The following is a 24,235-nucleotide window of genomic DNA, read 5'->3' on the forward strand; positions in this document are numbered from 1 at the left end:
TTTATGTATTATTACATAATATGTTTGCACATGTAGAAGTACTTTTTGTGTTATTATCTCGTAACTCCAATGAACGGGTGACTTGCAACTTATGTGAGGGCCACTAGCCTCTAGTAGTTGCATACACTGTACAAGGAATGCCAAACCAGCCAGCTCAGAGTGTACTAAACCAGACCAGCATGGATCGAGCTATATATTCAGTTTGCTCCCCTCCTCCACTCAAAACTCGAAAAAATCGAGAAAGCATGAGAGAGCACTCCTCTCTCGTGAAGACCGTGCCCACCTCCCAATGGTCTGCCCTTTGGCCAATAGTACGTTCCTACCTCTCCATCCCCTTCCCTCCCTCTCCCTCTCACGTACGCACTTTTGAGTTAGGGTTAGGATTTGCTGAGACGACCCTCCCCCTTCCTCTCCATCTCCCTCCCCTCTCTCTCTTTCCCTCTCTCATGCGCTTGACTTAGGCTTTGCTAAGGCAGCCCTCCCTCCCTCCCTCATTTTCTCCCTCCCCCTCACTTTTCCTCCCTCTGAAAAAGGGAATGCACTGGTCCCCACTTTTTTTATTTTCAAATTTTGAACTGAATTTGGCATATAGAAATAAAAAAAAAAACTCTAAAATGGACCAGAACGGCACGATATGGATGCGTACTATACTGTCCCACCCGCCCACCGTTATGGGTCATGGTAGTGGTTCCATAGACCTTGCACTGCACCATTGCCTCGTAATAGTTGATTTTAAATGAGACTTCCAACAATTAGATCTCTTGTTACATAATACACAATAATGTGCCCTCCAGGCTAGATTTGATCAAGTTGCTCCTCAATTGTGTATGGCAGTCTTGTGCTAAGTCCCCAACCACATGCATCCAATAATAACAATGTTTATAACTATCTTCCTTTCCTCCTAGTGAATGCAAACCTTTTTAACCATTTGTGACTACGCTCTACAGAATACCCATTTCATTCTGATTTGATTATACCATGGTCTGTCGTACCGCCCAGTATGGGATATACCATACCGTACTGAAAGAAAACTAGTATGAAACTTAACTTGAATTAGTACAAGCCTCGTACTGCCCCGTACTAAGGTGTACCGACTTGTATTGAGGCATACTGAGGTATACCGAGGTGCATACCATCCCATATCGAAGCATACCGATCTGTATCAAAATGTACCGAGATAAAAATTGAGAAAAATAGTTAGAGAGCTATTTCAATATGGTGCATACCATACCGTATAAGGCACTGATATGGTACTTGGTATCGAGCTTGCTGACCTTGGATTGTACTAAACTCAAAAATTAATATAAGTATAACTCAAGGACCAAGATCTGACAAGTTGCAATCAAAGAAAGGTATACAATAAATAAAAGAAAGTACATAAACCCAAAATACAACAGTATACTTCAACATACAAGATTGCTTTTAATATATTAGCATATAAAAAATTCTCCTCGGCAAAGTTAGTGGAACCAATATCGAGACCCCTACCAGTCGGCTATCGGATCGATACTGTACCAACACATATACGATGTAACATGTCAGTTCCGACCAAAAAGACATTTTTTATTTTATTTTATTTTATTTAAGATTTAATGAAAAGTAATCAATTTTTTTGTTTTTTGAATGATTTTAAGTCTAATTTGATGTTTCTTGATATCATTTGATGTTTTTATCTAGTACACCTTAAATGATGCTTTTTGACCTTTTGAAGTGATTTACTACGTTATTATGGCATTGCTCTAAAATAATGTTACTTGAAGAGACAAAAATCTGGCAAATCTATGTCATTAGGTTTGCTACCCCATCCTTTTGCATGAGCATCATGCCGAAACTAAAATGTAAAGAAAAAATTCGGCGATCCTGGCTTCGCACGCCAAAAGAAGCAACATAAAATATCCTAAAATTAATTAGTGAAATATATAACATACATACAGACATCTAAAATCTCGTCGAGTGGTGATGTCTTTCGTAAATATCAAAATCATTAACATAATCAGGAGGTACATCAGCTCACCCCTCTATCCAAGCGGCATTATAGTACTGTACGTTCATTCCATAAGATATGTGCTCTAAGTTATAACCAATGTTGGATCTCTCACTAAAGCTCTAGCTTTGGGACACACTCCTCTAGCCAATAATTCGGTTGTGAAGAAGTTCATCCAAATATGCCGACAGCAAAATCCAACCGATAAGATACTCCTACTACGTAGGGTAGTAGCCACTAGAAGATGATGTCTCAAACGCACCATATCCATATCCATTTGGGCCATAGGCTATCTGTAGGTACAGATAATAGGATCCAGTATATGACTCAGAACCTGAAACATCTAAAGATCCTACTCCACATGTGAGATCATCTACAACTGCATCAGTCTCAGATCTCTCACTAAAGGAAAAGGCCTAAGAAATCTTGGGAGGCCTTCTAAGCCTCTCTATTATTGAAAAGAGAGGGCGGCGGTTCGGAGTGGTTCACGCCATTTTCTGAAAAAACTGGATGAATTGTGCCAGTTTCGTGCTAGTTCGGTACAGGGTGAACCAAGTGGTTCAACCCGGTTCGGCAGACCATGCTCCTCAGAATGCAACCCATTCTGACAAATCATTCAAGAGAAACTACTAGGAATCATATTCAAGGTAAAGATCATATATTCTCATTGCATCATATATGCAAGGTGATCTGTAGATCGAGTGCATACAAAAGAACTATTGGACCAATACAAGTTACACTTAAGAAAGATTCTAATGTATCCTTGTGAAAAGGGAAACATATACTGACATACCTTGGTAACTCCAACAGATCTAACCTCAACTGACCGGCTCCCTTGGACAACGTCAACGGCTGCATTAGAAATCGGGCCTGTCCATAAATGCTGCAGCATATCCCTTGCCTGAAGCCTTCCAAATTCAACATCTGCAACAATAACAATATCAGAAGAAAAAGATGAGTGAAATCATGAGTATTCAATGTACTAGTATAACAATTATTTTCCTAAAGATCAAAACTATACCTGCATACTTGTAATTCCATACAAGTGATGTCTCACGATGTTCAAAATGAGACCTAGGTGTTCTCTCAGTGAAATACTCAAAAACATGCTGCAAAGTTTCAGTTAGTATCATAAATCTACTTCATCGAAAGATATCTCCAATGAAAACAAAATCGTGAACACCGTACACACTTTTACGCTGTCAACCCAATCCATATTTAGATGCTCTGGCATTGTTGTCATCCATTCTCCACCTGTAAGGCGCAAAAACATCCCATTTTCTGCTGCCAGCCACACGTTGTACTCTCCAAAATTCTGGAAAAGCACAAGAAACTTAGCACTAAGATAATTGTTGGAAAATATAAAAATATATTTCTAAAATGATACATCATCTAGGACACTTCTGTCGCTTCCACTGAGAACAACAACAGTTGTCTGTTTATCACTGCAAAGAATTGTCAAAGGCACTTTCAAATCTGGGTGCAATTTAAGCTCCATCTCTTTGATTTGGTCTCCACCTCTTCTTCCACAAGATTCAATTGGTTCTGTCAGTGTTGCGTTGAAACCCTACGATTTGGCAGTATACGCATATGTCAATAAAGGAAAAATAAAGTAAGATGTAAATCATATACGAACTTCAGGTCGTCATTATTCCACAATATATTCTGTAAAAACTTAAGCAAGGCAGAATTGAATCAGCAATCTTGATATCCTCAATTCAGGATTTAGAGGAACCAGATGATTTATTATTGACATAAAAGGGGGAAAAGACTACTTCAAACCTTAGTTCCTTAAAATCAATTGCAAAAAATGAAACTTTAGGGACTGCAGGCAAAGGAACAGAATTTTTAGAGTCAACCAAAGGTTTTTTAACAGGTAAGTTTAAAGTCTGAGAGATGACTTCAGCTTCCCTCACCACTCAATTTGTATATACTTCCAAAACTAGCATCTGAGATGATAAGGAAACATGTACACCCACTTCTTCCATTTAATACAACTTAGACGGTTATCAGATGGTGGTGCAGGCACCACAGACTGCCAAAATATTATTGCTTTAGCTAACATGGACCTGTTCTAATAAAAGGAAAAAGTAGGATCAAAATAGCGACGATAAAAATGATGGTACTCATCTAGAGTGTTGTGCAAGTAACAGTCACAAATTGAGGCAGTAAAATTTTACAAAGTGTCAGTCAACCAGCTTGATTGTATATTTCAGAATGTTGGGTAGTAGAAACGATGGTTTAAATTATATAATATATTATATTATATTATACTATTATCATATTTATACATATGCAGTAAGTCTAGGTGTAGAGCAACAGAGCCAAAGACAAGTACCTTAGTGAAAGGTTAAGAACCATAAGAGGATTAAAAAGAAAATAATCTTTAGACAGTTCAAAGATGAGCATCATAGGCCAAAGATGGCAAACAAAGAAAAGGAATAAGGGTTTCTTTTTGTTTTCCCAGGAGAGGAATGGGAGTAGTACAACACCCTCATGGGATGTCGCCTATTGTTTAGTTAATGCATCCATGCACTTCTTACCTGTTAATTTCTTCATGAAGGCCCATACCCTACAGCATTTCTTGTTCAACATAAATAAATGCTCCACATCAAGTTCAAGATAAGCACCTCTTGTTCTTAATGTATCTGACATCTTGGTGTATAACCCGTTGCATAATTAGTGTAATAGTTTGACCGCCTCTGTTATATCTTCTTTCAGTCATAGTAGTTATTTTCTAAAACCTGTCATATTTCCAAATTAAAAACCTTATCTTTAACCATAATGTTCACAGGAACATCACCATAATCAAGGATAGCTCATCAAAAATTTACAATAATTTTCCCACAGCTTCAGTAAATGCTCAAATTTTAGCATATGATTTTAGTAGAACCTATTCTTGATGAAGGCATGACCACGGCACCAAAACTTCTCCCATGAATGAAACTAAAAATTAACTCAATTGTCAATTAAAGCTTGAAAAACATGTATATGCATTGGGCAAGTCATGGGCCTAAGTGCACAATGGAGTGCTGCTTGTAAGTGCTCTCAACAAATTCCTTCTGGTGTTGTAGTAGAAATGCATGTTTAAGCATGCACACACACCCATGACACAAAAATTATAAGCCTTGGTCCAACCTTGACATAAGTTGTGGAATAAACATGTGGACAGAATGCAACATGCATTTGGCATAGGCTCATAATTCTCAATATTAATGTTTGATCTCCGAACAAACTCGGGCTAGAGTCCAGTTGACCCCAAGTTCACTTAATTCCCAGATATATACAGCATGCTCAAGAAGTCTTTGCATATTTAACACAAGGTTGGATGGTCCACAAATCCAACTCATAAAAAAGGTCAACTAGGTACAAGGAATTTCCAGTGAAATGTCAATTACAGAGCTTAGGAGTACAGGATACATGATTCTGGCCCTTGCACAGATAGCAAGGTCAATCAGCATAAAAGCAGTCCACACACAGGCAGAATGTAAGCCTGGAGTTCAAGCTGACATACATAGGCATAGGGCCCTCTTAAATGCAGAAAGGTAGAGAATGCATGCATGGCGCAAATGTGCTTCATTTTAAGCCATGAGAATTGAAATGGTGCGGTGCACTAATTTTGTTTTTGACATAGCGTTGATTACCAATTCGTGGGTTGTTTTGGTTCATAGGTATAGCACCCACATATACAAGTTAGAGTTATTATGCCTGTACAGGTAGGGAGCCCTAATTCCTCAGCCCTAGCAAGATCATTAAGTCTTTCTTTTAAGGGGAGTTCCAACCTAAAGAAAGGGAAGTTCCAACCATAGATTCTAACACCTACAAAGTTTGGGCTAAAAATTTTAGTTTTTCATCACAGAGCTATGGAATTGAGATCAACACCTCATAGTTGGTTGCATATCCTACAAAAATGAATCCCTACAGTGAGCCACATGCACAGGTGGAGGAGATATGAAAAAAGAGGTTATACACCTCTTCAGTCTCTTCAATCCATTATTCTTCATCTTCCAGAGATACTTGGGTCAATGATTTTGCATACTTTGGTGAAGCACTTCTTATTGGACCATAGGGACAACTCAAGCTAGAACTACTAATGGGCCAATCTTGTGTAAGTCCACCCTTAGCCGTACGAATCCCATATTGCTAGACATGAGCAAGTCTAGCTTCAGCCCGTATTGACCCAACCAGAAACTAGCTCGTACAAAAATCTAAAAACCCAAACCTGGCTTAGGGCTAGGCACTCAACTTAAATTCAAGGCATGGTTCGTGGAGTTTGGGAACATAGGTGTGGGCAAAGTCTTGCAACAAATGAGAGGGTGGTTGGCTAAAACCCCAGTGACCCAATGATGCGACAAGGCACATAACACAGGTAATGTCATAGAAAATGTGGTTCCATAACATGGAGAAGGCATTAGTAATAAGCCCTGCCGATGTGGTGGCAATTGAAGAGAACAAAGGAGGGGAGATGAAACAGGCATGTGGAGACACGAGAGGAGGAGGATGAGAGGGCAGGCAACAAGAGGAGAGAGAAGAGAAATGGGGATAAAATGAGTGTGGAAGATGTAGACAGCGAAGAGATGATGATTCATAAATCTGTCTTTGAGACCAGATTAGGAAGGAAAAGCTGATGTAGGAGAGGAAAGTTGGTCTAGTTCCCATAGCCCGGTTTCAGTTCAGGACTTTTCATTAACATACAGCCCACCCAAGGGTGACCAAAGGTCAACATAGGGGGTGTTGGTCCAACTCAGGCCTGCTTCCAGCGCCAGGCCAACATATGTTGTGCACCCTTGTGTAAAAGACTCAGCAACCCTTCCTTTGCCTGGACAAATTTGGAGAACTTGTATACCAAGATACATTGCTCTTTGTCATGTCTAGCCATTCAAACTTGCAAGTTTGTTGGTTGTCAATTAGTTCTTTAGTCAACAGTTTTTTAGAGATCAAAAAAAAAAAAAGAAGTTGATGAATCTGATCATTACGCATCTGTAAGCTTGTTCCACAAACAGCTAACTTCAAAAATAATCAGAATTGCTACTATTCAGCTTCAAAAAATGGATTGAAAGAATAAGAGATCTTTAGCACTTGAAAGTTGAAACGCTCACAACATAGAGAATAAGTAAAGACATATCCTATACAATGCACATGCTAATATTTTTAAAAATATATGTACTTTTTGAGTGTCACATGTACCCTGCCTAGGCTAGACAAAGTAAATAATCACACCTCATTCTTTGTTAACAAGTTCTGAAGTGTTTCCATATCTGTCAACGCTGACGATGACAATTATGATGATAACATATTGTTAACTGTTTCTGGAAAATAATCATTTATCAAGGTGTGTATGTAATCCAACCGCAGGATGTGCTATGGAACATTTCCAGGTTACATCATTCAATTGTTTAGCAATCCATACTGGGCAGTGACAATTGATATATACCATAGTTAGAAATTGCAAACAAATTGGATTTTACTGCTAGTATGAAAAGTTGCTAACTATCCATGCTCTTAGTGTGCGCCGGTACATATTCAATTTACTTCTCTGTAGATTTGATTATATACAAAGACATGAAGAAAGAAACATAGCAGAATGAGACAAAACATTTTAATAATCCAACAATTGTACCTATAGTATCTCTGTCTCAGTCAAACAAGATGATAAAAGTGAAAGAAAGGAAATACAGCCCATGAAGTTATCATCAATTCAAATAAATAAAATATGTAACATGAGGAGAATACCAAGATGATCAATCGATTTTTGGACTGCAAATATCGTTCCATTGCTATCTTGGTAGGAAGTAGAGGTGGAACTTGTCTTGTTCTAAGTTGAGCTTCAACAACTGTATCATTTAGTTCACTAAAGGGAAAGGTGAAATGGTATGAGTAATTTCAAAGTGAACCATAAGACCAAGGGTATGTTCGAATACAGAATTTGTAAAAACATAAACATGTTCTTCAGAAAAGATAGAAAAGAAATTCATCTGTAGGACTTGCTTAATCTACCAATCAGCACTAGTTCAATCAACAAAGCATATATAAGCCCATGGTAGGATTACAAGTAATCAAATTAATGTTCTGCAACATAAGAGGCCAATGGCCAATACAAGTCGATATTTATAACCAGTTAATACTTTGCTGTAATACATTGTAACAATGTTTAAAAAGAAAAGGCAAAGAAAAATTAACAGAAGACAAGTCAAGAGTGAATCTGATGGTCTTATAAGGCAGTTTTAGAGACAAGAGGATGATTATTATGTTTTCATCTACTAAAACAGAGTCAATGGCAACTTGAGGTTTGAAGGAATCACTTACTAAGAGTCATGCAAAACCAACAAAACATTATATTATATATTGCAATCAACAATAGTTCACAAAATATCACCCACCACACATACAAAAGCTAAGTGTAGTATTAGTTCATATTGTACCATGTTAGCCACAACCTGTTAGTTAAATGTTGGAACAACATGATGGACAAACAGTATGAAATAATTCCTCTACCTGGGATAAGCTAATATGCAACATGAGATGTGCATTTTGTGCACAGCTTACTCTGTCTAATTGGTTTGTTGATAGTTTTATGCATGCATGTAGGTTTCACCAAGACACAGTTCATTCTTATTTAGGAAGTAAATGATTTCTTACAATTCCGCCTTAGAACCTGAGTTTCTTTCATCTAATATAATGCAACTTTATGTTAATTAGTGTGTTTTGACATCTTTAGATAGTATATAGAGAAGCTCAGAGCATGCTTAACAGCAATAAAACATACACCGTGAGCATAACTTAAAATGCCTAATTTGTTTAGATGGGCAAAAATCATGTTAGATAATTTAACATGTCTATTACATTAAGGAAGTAGTTATAAATAGCCCAAATGGAAAATTATGCAGCTGTGTGGAACACACAGATTTGGATTCTAATTACACGACATCAACTGATTGGACGAAACAGATTACAATTGGAGCAAATATAGTGTTTGTCCTTCCATATCCTTCTTCAAAGCATCCACCAGCAACTGGTACCACAAAAAATATCTTTTTTCCAAAAGTCTTTCAGCAGTTCTAGGCCTTGGCAAAAATGCGCAGGTTAATTGTATAATCTGTTTGATGGAGTAGAGCATGGAATGCCGTACCGGTCCGTACCGGCCGGTACGGGCCGGTACGTACCGGTCCGGCCGTGGACCGGTACCGGAACGGATAAAAAACCGGTATTTCCCGGTTTTTTATCCGAACCGGCCGGTACGGGTGCGTACCGGCCGGTTCGGCGCCCGTACCGGCCGGTTCGGCGCCCGTACCGGCCGGTTCGGCGCCCGTACCGGCCGGTTCGGCGCCCGTACCGGCCGGTTCGGCGCCCGTACCGGCCGGTTCGGCGCCCGTACCGGCCGGTTCGGCGCCCGTACCGGCCGGTACCGGCCTCGTACCGGTGCGAACCAGCCGGTTCGCACCAGTATGATTTTTTTTTTTTTTAGAACCACAGCGCCGCGCGCTGTGGTTTTTGAAACCACCGAGTACCGGCCGGTACGGGACCGGTACCGGCCGGTACGGACCGGACCGGACCGGTACCGTACCGGTCCGGCCGGCCACCGGTACGCCGACCGGTACCGGTCCGGCGGACCTTGGAGTAGAGCATACTTTAATAAAATGAAGGATAATGCTTGTTTCTCTCCTATTCAAGCCAACAAGCATATTATTCTTTTCTTATCTTGTTTCAATGGTATTGAATGGAAAATGTAAGAAGTAGTCCTATTTTCGTTTCTTGAGCTTCACTGGTTCAATGCAAGCAAAGAAGTCAGTTAAAACCATCAAGTAGTGCAAAGAAAGTTAGCATGTCATCATAATGGCATGCTAATGTGGATTGGCTCATTTTGCTATCAAACAGAAGGAAAATATATGATCACTCTCCCTTGCACGTTCACCGGCACACACAACAATCATTCCCCACCTTCTCCATAATGTGATTACCTTTAGATATGTCAAGCAGTTAGAAAGAATGCACCCATCCTATCAAAGTCATAAACCATGCAGAGTCCTTAAAAGAAGACCAGACTGCAGAATACAATTTAAGAAATCACTGGATCCTTACCTTACAAAAGTTTCTGCCCAATCTTGGGCAGTGTGTGTAGTCACATGTGCATAGTTATGTCTATGTCGCTTTTCTCTCTCATCAGCAGGCATATTCAATGCTTGCCCTATTGAGGCAGCAACTTCCGTGATGTTCCATGGATTTACCAGGAGGGCACCAGCTCCTAGAGATTGGGCTGCCCCTGCAAACTATATATGAAACCAGCTAACATAAGGCTTAAGCCAACTTCAAGAACATTGCCAAAAAAATGAAAATATGGAAAGCAGAAACACAAAAGAAAAGATTTAGATTATCAAAGTTTTATTAATCCATTGAATAGTGAACACAGGTGATATACCATGACACTGGAATACATCTCCATGACACTGTGCAGTGTGCACCGACAACAAATAAGAGTTACCAGAATTTTAAAGATGAATGAACAAAAGACAGGTTATCGCATGTCATATATCATTTCTCATCATCTATCCATGGTAATGCAAATCTAGATAACAAAACTTTAACTCCATAACGAGACGGAAAATAAAACCATAGCATTTTGTGTATAGATTTCATAGTTTTGTTTCTGTTTGTTAAAATTTCAGGAGCTTTTACAGCTTATCCACTGGATTTCCTAAATGTATAGAAGTATATTACTATTATGGGTGTTTGTTTCAACAACTTCAGCAATTAAACTGCAGAGTTTACATAGTTTTATTTTCTATTGACATGTGCCAAGAGGTGTGCATTGCTGTGGAAATAGATGTTTCCTCCCATTAAATTCAAGATAGCCAAAATTTATGTTAAACAGCAAGACATGACAACTAGAAATTAACTACTAAGTTGAAATTTAACGAAATTCCAAGTCATTGTTGCATTAACTGGCCGTAGTCAATAAATCTGATATGTTGCATATAATAAAATATGATGACTTTTAAGCACAACAGGTAGTTTCCAAACATGATGGCATAAATCTAGATGAAATGAATCTAGGGAAAAGGAGAATCATGTTTACTTTTGAAAGAGATAATCCAATTATTTTGAATAAGATGATTTAAGGTGAACCACATTCCCAGACACTGTTATTACAAAACATGGACAAAAATAATTTTATAAGAAAAATTTTCATCGCGCTATGGAACAAAAACAGCAGAGCCTCTTGCTGTCTAAAGCAGCATTCATACAGATCTTTGAATGTGACCAGAATGTAGAAAGAAGGGAATAAGCTAAGTTTATGCCAAGAAAAATTAAGCAAATGCATATGTACGAAGTTGTTGATACTTACTTCACTTAATATAAGAACGCCTTTCTTGTCACCTTGGCATGCCACAAACTCATAGCTTACAAGATTCATCCCATCTCTCAGTGATGTTACAAGTGCCACATCTACAAAAATGTATAATGGGGGGAAATGAGTAGAATTGAGAAAGCCAGCAGAAACAGAACCCTAGAACACAAACCGAACACAGCTATAACTAGCAACATTAATGTCTAAAGAGTTGAAGCGAGCAGTTAAAGGCCAAAGATTTATCAGATATGCTGTTCTCTAATGGTTCAATTGTCGAAGTAGTGTCAATTGCAGTAAGTTTTAAGACACAGTAGAAAGAGATTTTGTTCACATACCATATAATTATGTCCTACCTATCAATACAACTTGCACAAAAAGGAGGTGTACCATAACTGTTACTGAATTTCTTTCTCCCTACATTGCCGCAGCCTAGTTTATCTATCTTATTAACAAAATTATATGATCATTCTATGAAACTTTATCTGCAGGTAATGACAGGGAGTGCAGGACCTATCGATTTGTTGATTTAAAGCAAAATGACTGCTTGGTTAGATATCAGATTTTGAAACAAATAAAACAACTGTTAAATAATTATATTAGCAAATCATCGTCACTAATAATGTTTTGGAAAGATGCAACCGAACTGATCAGGTGAGTACAAAATTGGCAAAGTGCAAAATATCTACAAGAAGAAACAGGTATAAGTGGTAAGGCAACCACCAAATCACACCATGTTATCCTAGATATAAACAAATAAAATGCAAGTATCAATTTATCTTATGAAGCCAGAGCTTTACTTTCAATGATGTAGTATAGGAGTAAACCTGTCATCCTTAAATTTTCCCATCATGATGAAAGTCAAATATTGCTGCAACTATATTGGATCAACTTCAGCCATTCACTCTCCTGAAGTGATATAGAGATTTTCAGTATTGTGCTGATTTCAATTTTCTCTGAAGTGGGGTGAATGTGGGTTGTGTTATGGCTGGTGGCCACACTATGCATAAAGGTGACTGAAGCCTATTTGAAAGTCAGATGACTACCACATGCAATTGCTTGGGCAATAAGTTGGGAATAAAATGAAAAGGAATTGCCTATTTATGAATTGCCAGTACCCCTTGTGGGAAAAATGATAGGACAAGTTTGAGCAGCACACTTGTTCTATTCCTTTGAAACTTTTCAATGCTTATCCTTTTCTTCTTTATTCGAGCTTCTTTCCTTATCTTCAACTTCATCACTATCATTTTGCACCAAACTATCTTCTTATTTGGTGTACATATAACCTATGCATGGATCTAATGACAAATCAACACCATCAAAAATTCTTCCCATGCGAATATGTCCTGTCTTTTATCATCATTCTGTTGTATTTTGGGAGTGGTTATTTATCATAAAAGTTTCTTCCTTCCAAACTCTTCATTTTCCCTCTCTTCTTTGCACTTGCTCTCTCATCCTTCTACTCTTCTTGTCTTTCTTCTCCAATATATCCTCTCTATTGTGTACAGGATCCGTGCATAGATTTCTCCGGAGATCCTACAAATTAAACAATTAAATAAGCAAAAACTTGCCCACCTACTGTCAGTAATAAATATAAGCATATTTCTTGGAAATCCTAGCTTCTTTTTCCTATTTTCTCCGAGGTCTCTAGATAACAACCAAAAAAAAAACCCTTTAAGAAACAAAGCCTTGGGTTTTTTTCCCCATGAAATACCATTATAAAGACTACAATAATGACAACAACATTATTTCTACCCTAAACATCAGGGCATTTAATTCTTAAACAGATGGCAAAAAATTCATTGCTGAAAAGTTTAATTTCCTCTACGCGCAAAGGGCCTGTTTGGCATCATTTTCTTTGTGTTTTGGTTTCTCTACAGATTAGTGAAATACCATATGGATATTATTAATGTTGAAGATGGAATTTGCACAAAACTTCTGCCACACCTAGCTCTTATTTTCACTCTTTTCTAAAAAATAATAAATAAGATTTGATGTTTTGGTACCGGATCTCATATTAGCGCCATACTAACACAATGTCGGTACAGTAAAGTATGGAGTTTTTTCGGCGTACCAAATATCGGTACGCCACCTATACCGGTACCGATACGGCGAACCATGATAATAAATCTTTGCTTCCAAAGCTCTAAATATTTTTAGTAACAATTTCAAAAACAAAGAGTTTCATCTTACACATTGTTCAAACTATAGTTTTCTTCTTGAGTTTTTGAAAACAAAAGCAACATCAAACGGGCCCTAAACTTTCCTAAAGTATATATGTCATTCAATTCTAGAATGCTAGCATCCATTTTACCACCACATCAAATCCTAATGTCTGTCATCTCTTATTTACTATACCCAAGCCTTCAGAGTGAACTAGATATCAGAGCCTCAATATACTCATGGCAAAGCATATATTTGAGTAATACTCAGGTCCTGTGGACAACCTACAATGGACGGGAGTCAACAAAGTTAGAAGTCTCAAAACAGCATATATAAGATAATAGGTTAAACGCTCGGGCTACGTACTGGTATTTGCATATTTAAAAAAAGGATAATTTGCTCAATCCTAGTTGTTAACCAATCAAATGCAAATCAAACAGATGGCAATCCAGTCATGACATATCTTTGGTGACTAGAGACATGTTCTTTAAACTATAAGATGAAGACCTTATCATCAGAGATCCAAAGGTAAATGATCCTATGGATCAAGGCCCAGTGGTTGAAAATCTATAAATAAAGATCTTAAAGTTGGATATTGACATCTGGGAACATGTTTCAACAGAAAATCCACATCTTCAAAAATTGCCATGTGACAAGCAAGAGCAATAGACTCTTATGAAGGAATAAAAAGAGATAAAGTATCATTTAGAATGAAGGATTTAAAAGTGCCAATGGCCAAAATGACATGGTGCTGGTACACATGCCAGCATTACACCCATATAAAAAAAAAACTGACTTACTATCCTTTCTAATAAGAAAATATTTTTAAAAATAATAGGTGTCATGCCACCCCGGGTACCAGCAGCCTGGCATAGTATGTGCAGGCCAGCATAGACCAGCACTTGAAAGTTGAAACCTTCATTAGGGTCAACGTTCAAGGGATACTATGAAACTATTATTTATAATATCAACTATCTTATATATAAATGAGGATGTACATATAGGTGGCCATGTCACAAGAAACCATAATTAATTCTTCTACAGCCTAGAGAATCTGAGAGGATTATTTAACACCAAGCCAACAACAAATGGGATATCAACCATTTCTCTCTTCATCGATCCTACTACATGGAATTTATTCTTCTGGATAAGTTTCCAACTTAAGAATTTCAGGGTTATGATTGCAATAATCATGCACAAATTATATCTATAGCAGTTTTTTGCATTTCAGTGATAGGACTTAAAATTTCTAAAGCTGACAACACTTTATAGCAACAAAGATTGTAAAAAATTAAACAAATATATTCACTTCAAATATTTTTCATAGTCATAGGGTGGGACCCAAAGATGATAGCTAATGGATAACCATTGTGAATGTTTTTCAACAGAAGCCAAATTCATCTTCCACTCAACATATTCATTGAATTATTAGACATGCAGCCCAAGAAAGGAAAGGAGACAACGAACTTTAAGGGGAAAGAATAATTACCAGTGACAGCATACAAAGCACATAATGCATGGAAGTCAAGGGAACGGTCCTGTGCAAAAGAGAAATTTCATATGAAAACATGATATCTCACATACAAACACATATAGAGAGAGTAAGACCAATAGGTATATCAAGATATCAAGATAAGATTATATAAGGCAATAATACATTAACAGTACAAAAATATGAATAACCAAAAAAGCATATATTACTTTCAAATGATTGAACTGCGTAAAATAAAAACTAGCCAGAAACTATTACTCAAGGTACCCTAAAATAAAAACTACTAACCTGAACAACTAGCCAGAAACTATTATGCTCTAGTTGATTGCACGCATTTGCATACGAGCAATCTAAACAAAATTTAATTGAAGTTTCAATATTGAGCTGATTGGGACATTAAGTTTTCCCCCATTCATCAATTCTTGCCTATCTCCAAGGGTTAAAATGATGGTATAAATAGTCAATATGGAATATACATACCAAGCAAGGGGCTTCCAGCACATAGCACTGGCTAGGTACCAACTGCATAAAAATGTTTTCCACAAAAAGGTGACAGTGCATGCCGAGCACTAGCACAACATTTCTTCCAGTGCCAAGCTGGAACGACAGTGCCACATGATACCTCGATCCTTGCTATCACTCTCAATGGAAGGATGGAGAGAATTGGTTCACCCAACACTTGTTATTTTCTTACAGGAGAAATAAGTTCCTATTCTCAAAGCAATAAATATTTTAGCATGGTGTCTTGGCTGCACTATATGTGAAATATCTATCCTCCAAGCAAACGAAAGCATAAATTAGATGAATGGAACTGCTTATCCACAATAAAAGAAATCTTAGACATGTCATGCTTAGAAGTGCTAATACACCCAAGTGGGCTCGCATATTTGAAATGAGAATCTTGCATCAGTCCTCCAAACTTGAAAAGGAAACCAAGGCTGAGGAAAAATAGGGCAGCAACTGTGCAAAAGAGTTAAAAAAAAAACAACAGAAAATTATGAGTGTAATTGGGAAATGGTTGTGATGAAGGACCCACATATTTAGCCAAAGTTAGATGGAGAGAATGTCATGAAAAATGTTGATGAGCTAGAAAGGGAATAGAAGAAGGCAGCAGCACTGCACAAAATTAGAAAAATTTAACTGCAAAAACCATATTTGCCTTTCAAGAGCTTTAAACATTAATATAGATCTTATATAAGCAATAAGATTTAATATAATAGACCAAACATGTGTTCATCTTGTGCAGATTAGCGAAAATAACAACAGAAATGGTTTAGCATTGTATGTTATCTTTGCAGCAGTATGCCTTCTCAGCATTACTGAATGAAATTGTTAGACTACAAAACATGGAACAAATGATGGACAAACAACGGACAGACAATCTGGGATGATGCGTCGCATACAAGGAGGCTATTGTTGATGCCTTCTATTAAATTTTAGAACTAAAATGCACATCAAAGTTATGTACCTTACATAGATACCACTCAAACAACCAGTTGTTTACCTTTTCTCCAATGCCTTGTCATGTTATTCCACATCTAACTTTCTGTAGGAGAAACAAATCCTGCCGAATTGACATGATGCATTCTTATGCATATATGACCTTTGAGAAATGTTCCTAAATCTCCTACCTCCATTCTCCTCTCTCTCCTCTGACCAGTCCTTCCTATATTTCCCCTCTCCCACCAAATCTGTCAGATTGTCATTGCATTGTTCGCCGAACAAAGGCATCACGTTAATGGTTTCATAAGAAATGTTGCTAATTCGATGACCTAAATAGTAAGAAACTTACCAGAAATTAACCCAATAAGAGATCAATAAGTCTCAGTCTCTCTACAAAGAAAATAAAATAGAACAATGGTAAAGACATTTGCAGCCTTCAGCTACAGTATTAAGCAACTGCAACAAACTTTTAGCATGTATCAATAGAAAAATTGCAAAAGTTCAGGTTGTACTGCATTGAAGGTAAATTTAATTCAGAATGTAGAAATCTTTAACCAAAGAGTAATTCAATGATGTGACTGGATCTATTTAATATCAATTCCCTCAAAACAAAAATTAAGATGCCTTCAATGTTTCAAGACAAAGAAAGCTATAAGGACAGGCCATCTACAAACCAGATGATGTATAGGAACAGCAGTTAGTGTCCCAAAGCGGCCATTTATGCGTCCAACAATTTCATGAACCTGGCTAGTAAGCTTCTGATCTGGTTGACAGAAAATATATAATTAGCAATTAAACGTAAAGTCCACTAGAAAGGTAGATTATTCTAAGTACACTCAGCATTCAACAAGAGCATAAAGTTAGCAATGATCAAATGTTTAAGATGATTGCCATATAAATGAATTTTTGGTAACTCAACTAAATGGCAAAAAAAGCCATTTATGCAAGTTATAAAAATGCATGCTTATCTTAGCATGAACTTCTTACAACTTACCCTTATAAACTGATGCCATAACAAGGAAAAGAAATGCAGTGCAGCAGTACCATTTGTTATCATCATGGTCTGCCATACCGGTCCGTACCGGCCGGTACGAGCCGGTACGTACCGGTCCGGCCTAGGACCGGTACCAGATCAGCGTGGAATCCCGTACCGCTAGTTTATTGTTGGAGAACCGGTACGCGACCGGTTCGGATCGGTACGGGCCCGATTCGGACCGGTACGCGACCGGTACAGGAGCGGTACGAGACCGGTTCGGATCGGTACGGGACCGGTTCGTACCGGTCCGGGCCGGTACCGGTACGCCGACCGGTACCGGTACGCCGACCGGTACCGGTACGCCGACCGGTACCGGTACGCCGAATCTTGGTTATCATACATTTGCAAGAACCTAATAAAATGCCCTAAGATATCTGATGTAACAAGTTGAGGGTTGAGTAGGTATATCCATGTATTTCACTAAGATAAACATGGAATAATGCAATGCACAGATTCTTTCACAAGCGCACACAAGAGAAATAAAACAAATTATACAAAATGCATAAGCAAGGCATGAACATGAAACACAACCCGATGAAGGGTAATTGCAATTGCAGCTCAATATTGCGACTAAGGTCCGCTGTACCGACTGGTACCATACCGAACCGGTATCGTACCGATTTGGCTGGTTCGGGCCAAAAGCCAAAAAAAATTTGAGATCGGTATGGGCCAGTTGGTACAGGTCGGTATGGGCCGGTACCGGTTCGGTACGGATCGGTATGGGCCAGTACTGACCGGTGCGGGGTGCAAATAGTCGGAACTAAAAAATATAGTTGTACCGTACCGATTCCGTCCGATACCGGTACGTACCGGCCCGTACCGACCCATACCGATCGGTACGGCAGACCATGATTGCGACCATCAACCAAGACTTCAAGTCTGGGTTTAGGGCCTCATATTGGTGCCTTACTGATAAGAGGTATACCTCCGCATCGACATATGGTGCAGTACTGGAGTCAGCACAACACCTATACTATATGCCAGTAAGGGGTTTACCGAGCCACAATATCATGCTAGTAGAATACCCTGTCAATATGCTCATAGTCACAACTTCGGCATCTGAAAAATTCAGCTAGATGTAGTGATTTTGTATTCAGAAAAATTCAAAAAGAGTTAGAATGGCTAAGAATTAGAAAAAATAAAATTTAAAAATATGAACTTTCTCAAATATTTATAGAATTATTTACTTAAAAATAAGAATAGAAAAGGCAAAAGTAACAAATTATAGGAAAAAGATAGTACTAGCAACCATGAAATGCAGAACCGTCCCGAACCGCCCGGTTGGGGGCGTACCGAGCCATGGCAGCAGCAGACTGGGACGATTCTAGCATTCAAAATGGTAAACCGGCAGGTGGTGGGAGAGGGACAAGGAAAGAGAGGAAAATAGAGAGGGGGAAGGAAGGGAGAGGGAGAGAGAGAGGAAGAGGGAGAGGGAGGGAGGGAGGGCTGCCGAAGGCCTCCGGAGAAATCCCGAAGGCCTGGAGCAGGGGCTCCACCCTCCAAACCCTTGTTTCGTTCGAAACAGAGGGACGTCGGGGCCCCTTTTTATTTTGAAAATTTTAACTGAAGTTAGCGAGGGGTTTGCAAAATTAAAAATGGGGAGCCCCAACAAATCCCTGTTTCAAATGAAATAAGGGTTCGGAGGGCAAAGCCCCTGCTTCAGCCCTTCGAGGCCCCTCCAACACCCTCCGGCGGCCCTCCCTTTCCCTCTCCCTTCCTCTCCCTCTCTCTCCTTCCCTCTCCCATTCTCCCTCTTCTGCTCCCTCGCCCTCTCCGCTATCAGTACGGGCCCAGCACGAAACGGCATGAGGGCATAACGAACCATGGCAAATCTTGCTAGCAACAATATATGGTATCATTGTTTTGTAATATATAAAAAATTAAAAATTAATCATGAATAATTCATGAGTAAATTGTAAAATTCGTATACTTTGAGAACGGTTTGTTTTTGAATAATAATCCGGAGAATTGTTTGGGCAAGAGAAAAACTAAAATAATTCAATAATTCGAAGAATATTGTAACTATGGATATCAAGATTCGCCGTCTCGGTACCGGACCCTATACCAGTGCCACACTAACATTGTATCAGTACGGATGGGATCTTTTCCATATACCAAGTGTCGGTACGCCATCTGTACCGAGTACCGGTACCAAACCGGTATGGTGCACCCCATACCGTCCGGTTCAGGCCGGTATGGCTAACCATGATGGATATGGTATGCCTCATACTTTCAAATGCATGTTGATACTTAAAACTTTGCCATCAACATCGCCATTTTCAAGCTTCCAAAGCTAACTTGAATACATAGGTACAACTTAACATATAGTCATATAGTGTGCGAGTAGAATAGGATTACTAATGAGATAAATATTTTAATTTGAAAATTAAACCTTTCTTGCATGACCTTATAGAACTCATAAGATACTTGAAAGAAAATATATTGAAATTGAGGACAAGATATATGTAGATTCTCTTTTTTTTTGCTAGAGCAGGCGCGTCATACTACACGAGTACGAACGCACCCAATAAAGTCCGATATATGTAGATTCTTTATCGGGGGATTCCTAGAAATTCAAAAAAAAATTAGCAACGTATACTCAAACATCATAACAAATCTAAGAATTGAAAATTGAACAATATATATATATATATATATATATATATAGAGAGAGAGAGAGAACTAGATGCCATGACTTGAAATAATTTAAGAATCTTTCACAATCCGCTGATTTGTAGGGTTTGATTATTATTGAACAACTATAAACATGAGAGTTGAAACATTATTTGCATATCTAGATTCCATATATCAATTTGATTTGTACTTAATAAATTTATTTATTTATTAATTTATTGTCATACTCTAATTAGGCAAATTCTGGCATATGTGCATATTTAAAATTTTGTTACTGAATTTACTACTTTTATAGTTATATAGCTACAAAATTGATAAAAAAACACACAACACTTAGGAAGGAAAATACTAAAATGAGTACAAGTAAATGTCATTTTATGTACAAAAAATATAACTAAAGATGCACAGACTACTTATAAAGATGATGCATACATTCAGGAACATCAGTTCTCGTTGGCACTGCAATTTGCAACAACACTACTTTATCACGCCATGTTGGATTTTCCTCAAGGAACTTTTCAAAGGCCAAAATCTTTTGCGGAATCCCTTTAATCATGTCAAGACGATCAACACCCAGCATTACCTGTCATATTTAAATAAAATAAGTTTAATGGTGCAAAAATAACAAGTACTAATAGTCTAATACTAAACATGGAGTAAACATCAATCGCCCAATAACTAAAGGGTACACAAATTGACCACTCATGCTGAAAAGCAATAAACAGGTTTAAAAAATTCTAAAGGGATACATACATGTATACATACATATACACAATTTTACATATACGGACATATATAGAATATACATATGTATTTTATATATATATAGCGAGAGAGAGAGAGAGAGAACACAAAGGTTGAATTGTTGGAACTTATAGTATCACAACCATAACGATATCCATCAAGCCTTATTCCAATTACTTCAGGCTGGCTTTATGGATACTCATCAACCAAGCATTCATATTTAGGGCAACTTTTATATCATGATCAAGATTAATATCTTAAGTCTTACATGGAATTGTTCATTATCTTCTAGAGGTCACAATGATTTTTTAAATATGTAAAGCCCCATAGTATTGATCTTTAGAAAATCATATGTGACTTCAATTAAGTTAGGAAAATAAAGGATGCTTGAATATAGGAATAAGCATTGAAGCCATATCACAAGATTAAAAGAGCATTTATTAATATGAAAACTAACACATGACAAGGACATCAATTGATCAAAAGGACTAATTAACAAAAATTGCATAATTAGTTCATTTCATAGGTATCAAAAAGAAAGCAGCCTGGATATATACATTAGATCATCATGGTCATATTTTTTTTACTTTCACAGCATGATAACTTCAAATGAGCATGCATAAAGAACTATGATGGTAAAGAATGTGAGATTATAAGTAGATAGAGAGCATGATTTGGAAAAGCTGTTGAACATGCATTATTGATGAGATAAGAATACAAGATCCATTAATTCCACACAGGTAGAGTAGGTGTATAAGAGAAATTTTTTAAAAATAGAATAGAAGGATACTAGATTCACAAATCTCAGTCTTGTATTTAGTTCCAAAGCAAAGTTTTCAAGAAGCTGAAAGATAAGCTCAAGGTCCGCTGAACTGGGATGAACCACCCGGTTCAGTCCGTACCGAGCCGACCCGATGGGAGACTAGATCGGTTCACCTCTTTTTTTTTGAAACTGGCTCCAAACCGGCCAGAACCGGTCGCGAACCACCCAGACTTGGTTCGAACCGGTCGGTTCCATGCGGAACTGATGCCAACCATCTGGTTCGCACCGAATCGAACCTATTCCTAACCGGTCCACCTCCCCCCTATTTCTTTTGCTATAAAAGATGATTAGGAAGGCCTGAGAAGTTTCTCGGGCCTTCCCAACTTATTCAAATACTTCCTCCTTTCCTATGGTGAAAAATACGCTGATTCAGCACGATTGAAAAAGAATCTAACCCTAAATAAGGTATGCTTCCTCTTTCTTATCTCATTTTCTCTTTTTTTTAGATGCCAAAAAATACTTTAAAATTTGCAAAATAAGGGAGATCATGGCAAATTTTTTGATTTTGGCTTGATTTTATGATATTGTAGAACTATGGATGATCTACACAATAAAATAAAAAATTTTAATTTTTAGATTATAAATAGTTTTAAAAATTAAAATATATTTTTGGATTAAAAAATAAAAAATAAAATAAAATTTAAAAAATTGTATAATCATACGCATATTTAGGGGCATACAAGCTATTCTCCAGCTAAATTTGGTATCCATTTATTCAAATTTTGATGCGATCATGCGCATAATGGTCTAGACCTAAATTTGAAAAAAAATAAAAAATAAGTAGCATTTGATGCTTGCCCATGGGCCTAGAAAAATATAATGTAGCATCTATTGTAGGATTCTAAATAGATTTGAGCTCAAATTAATTTTTGAAAATATTTATATTTTAAATTTATTTTTTAACTTAAAAATAATTAAATATATATAATTAATACTAAAAAATATGAGAACTTAGTAACATGTAATACATATTTCAGAAGTATTTTCTAAAGTAAAAAACATATTTTTTCTGAATTTATGGTATTTAAATATATTTTTAATTTAAAAATGACCATAAATAAATAAATAAAATATAAAAAATTAGTACTATGTATTAGATAAATCAAATATATTTTTCGAAGTAAAAAATATTATCTTCGTCATAAACCAGTAAGAATAGAACCATCAAGGACAAAAAAAAAGAAGGTAGAGCGTGATATTGGTTGGGATCATGGGCAAATGCTTTCGGGTCGGCACCATTGAAAGTGCAACTGATGCAATACAGAGTTCAAGAAAGGAAGGGTAACCAGATTCAAGCAGCATTTAGCTGGTAGTTACCCCGACATATTTATGTGCCGGAAATGCTCACAGGAGATTCGACAATTGATGATGAAGCACTTCGCTGATTTTAAAGCAATGAAGAAGAAAATTTCCAAGAAGAAGACAGAGATGGACAGCCGAGCGGCAGAGTCACCTTCCTATCACTCTAGAAAGTCAGAGGAGGCGTCCGCTCTAGATGACGAAGAGGCACAGATTCAGGCTGCAAGCGAGCTTGGATGATCAATGGCAGCAGGATGAAGTGGCCAGGCATAGGGCTCGATTTAGAACCTCATACTACGAGTCAGGCTCCGATTCTACAAGCAACAGGGCAAAGTCAGAGTTCAAGAGGATCTCCTCAATTAGAAAAGTCGTCAGCAGAGAGGGTAGCCATATTGCATCTATGTTGGAGACTTTTGGTAGCAGAAAAAAGTCCTCTAGAAAGATTCCACCATGAGCCACCATTCATGATTTAGATCTACATGCCTTTCCCAACAAAGATTCGAAGTATCAAGAGGTTGACACAATGCTAGGTCTACTATTTCCTCCATTCAGGCTACTAGTCTCAATGTAGATCCTTCAAGACTGAAGGACATCTACGGTGAGCTTCTTAACAATCATAAGCTAAGAAAATGGATTGCCTCATACAAGAGCAAGTGGCCCACATATGGGCTGACAATGATGTGTGATGGTTGGACCGGTCCTACCAGACGGAGCATTATCAACTTTTTGACATATTGTGATATAAAGATTTTCTACCATATGTCAATTGATGCTTCCGATCAGGTGCACAAAGCCATGTACATCCTCAGATTGATAGAGTAAATTGATCGATAGGAGAAGAGAATACCGTACAGGTCATCACTGATACTAGGCCACAATATAACGCTGCCAGGAAGATCTTGATGGAGCGGCGGCCATATATTTTCTAGACCCCATATGCTGCATATTGTATTGACCTCACGTTGATGGGCATTGCGAAAATTCGTAGGGTGAAGCAGATAGTGAAGACAGCCCAAACAATTATCAGATATATTTATAACCATACATCGGTCCTATCACTAATGAGGAGAAATATAGGAGAGATCTTGAGATCATGAGTGACACAGTTTACTACCGACTATGTTGCACTTGATAGCCTTCTTAAGAGAAAAGCAACCCTACATCAGATGTTTGTTGGTTCCGAGTGGCAAAAAAATAGATTTGCGAGGGCCGGCACTGAAGAAAGAACTATCAAGGACCTGGTGATAAGGCAGACATTCTGGCAGCAGGCCAAA

General features: G+C 37.7%; 1 protein-coding gene across 3 annotated transcripts in view; it reads right to left on the reverse strand.

Moving 5' to 3' along the window:
* Window positions 1-24,235, reverse strand: part of LOC103717209 (alpha,alpha-trehalose-phosphate synthase [UDP-forming] 1-like) — a 41,954-nt gene that overhangs the window by 7,390 nt on the left and 10,329 nt on the right. For all 3 annotated transcript variants that reach the window (XM_008805513.5, XM_026808484.4, XM_089926052.1), the window contains 10 exons: window positions 20,528-20,678; window positions 17,100-17,188; window positions 14,980-15,028; window positions 11,328-11,428; window positions 10,064-10,251; window positions 7,718-7,835; window positions 3,372-3,551; window positions 3,177-3,299; window positions 3,006-3,093; window positions 2,778-2,908 (listed from right to left, as the gene is read on the reverse strand). In XM_008805513.5, the coding sequence (XP_008803735.2) occupies window positions 2,778-2,908; window positions 3,006-3,093; window positions 3,177-3,299; window positions 3,372-3,551; window positions 7,718-7,835; window positions 10,064-10,251; window positions 11,328-11,428; window positions 14,980-15,028; window positions 17,100-17,188; window positions 20,528-20,678 (1,218 nt within the window). The remainder of the gene's footprint in view (window positions 1-2,777; window positions 2,909-3,005; window positions 3,094-3,176; window positions 3,300-3,371; window positions 3,552-7,717; window positions 7,836-10,063; window positions 10,252-11,327; window positions 11,429-14,979; window positions 15,029-17,099; window positions 17,189-20,527; window positions 20,679-24,235) is intronic.

This window comes from Phoenix dactylifera, chromosome 1 (genome assembly GCF_051530095.1).
Source record: "Phoenix dactylifera cultivar Ajwa chromosome 1, Ajwa_hap1_PhDact_Kaust_v1.1, whole genome shotgun sequence".
Classification (NCBI taxonomy): domain Eukaryota; kingdom Viridiplantae; phylum Streptophyta; class Magnoliopsida; order Arecales; family Arecaceae; genus Phoenix; species Phoenix dactylifera.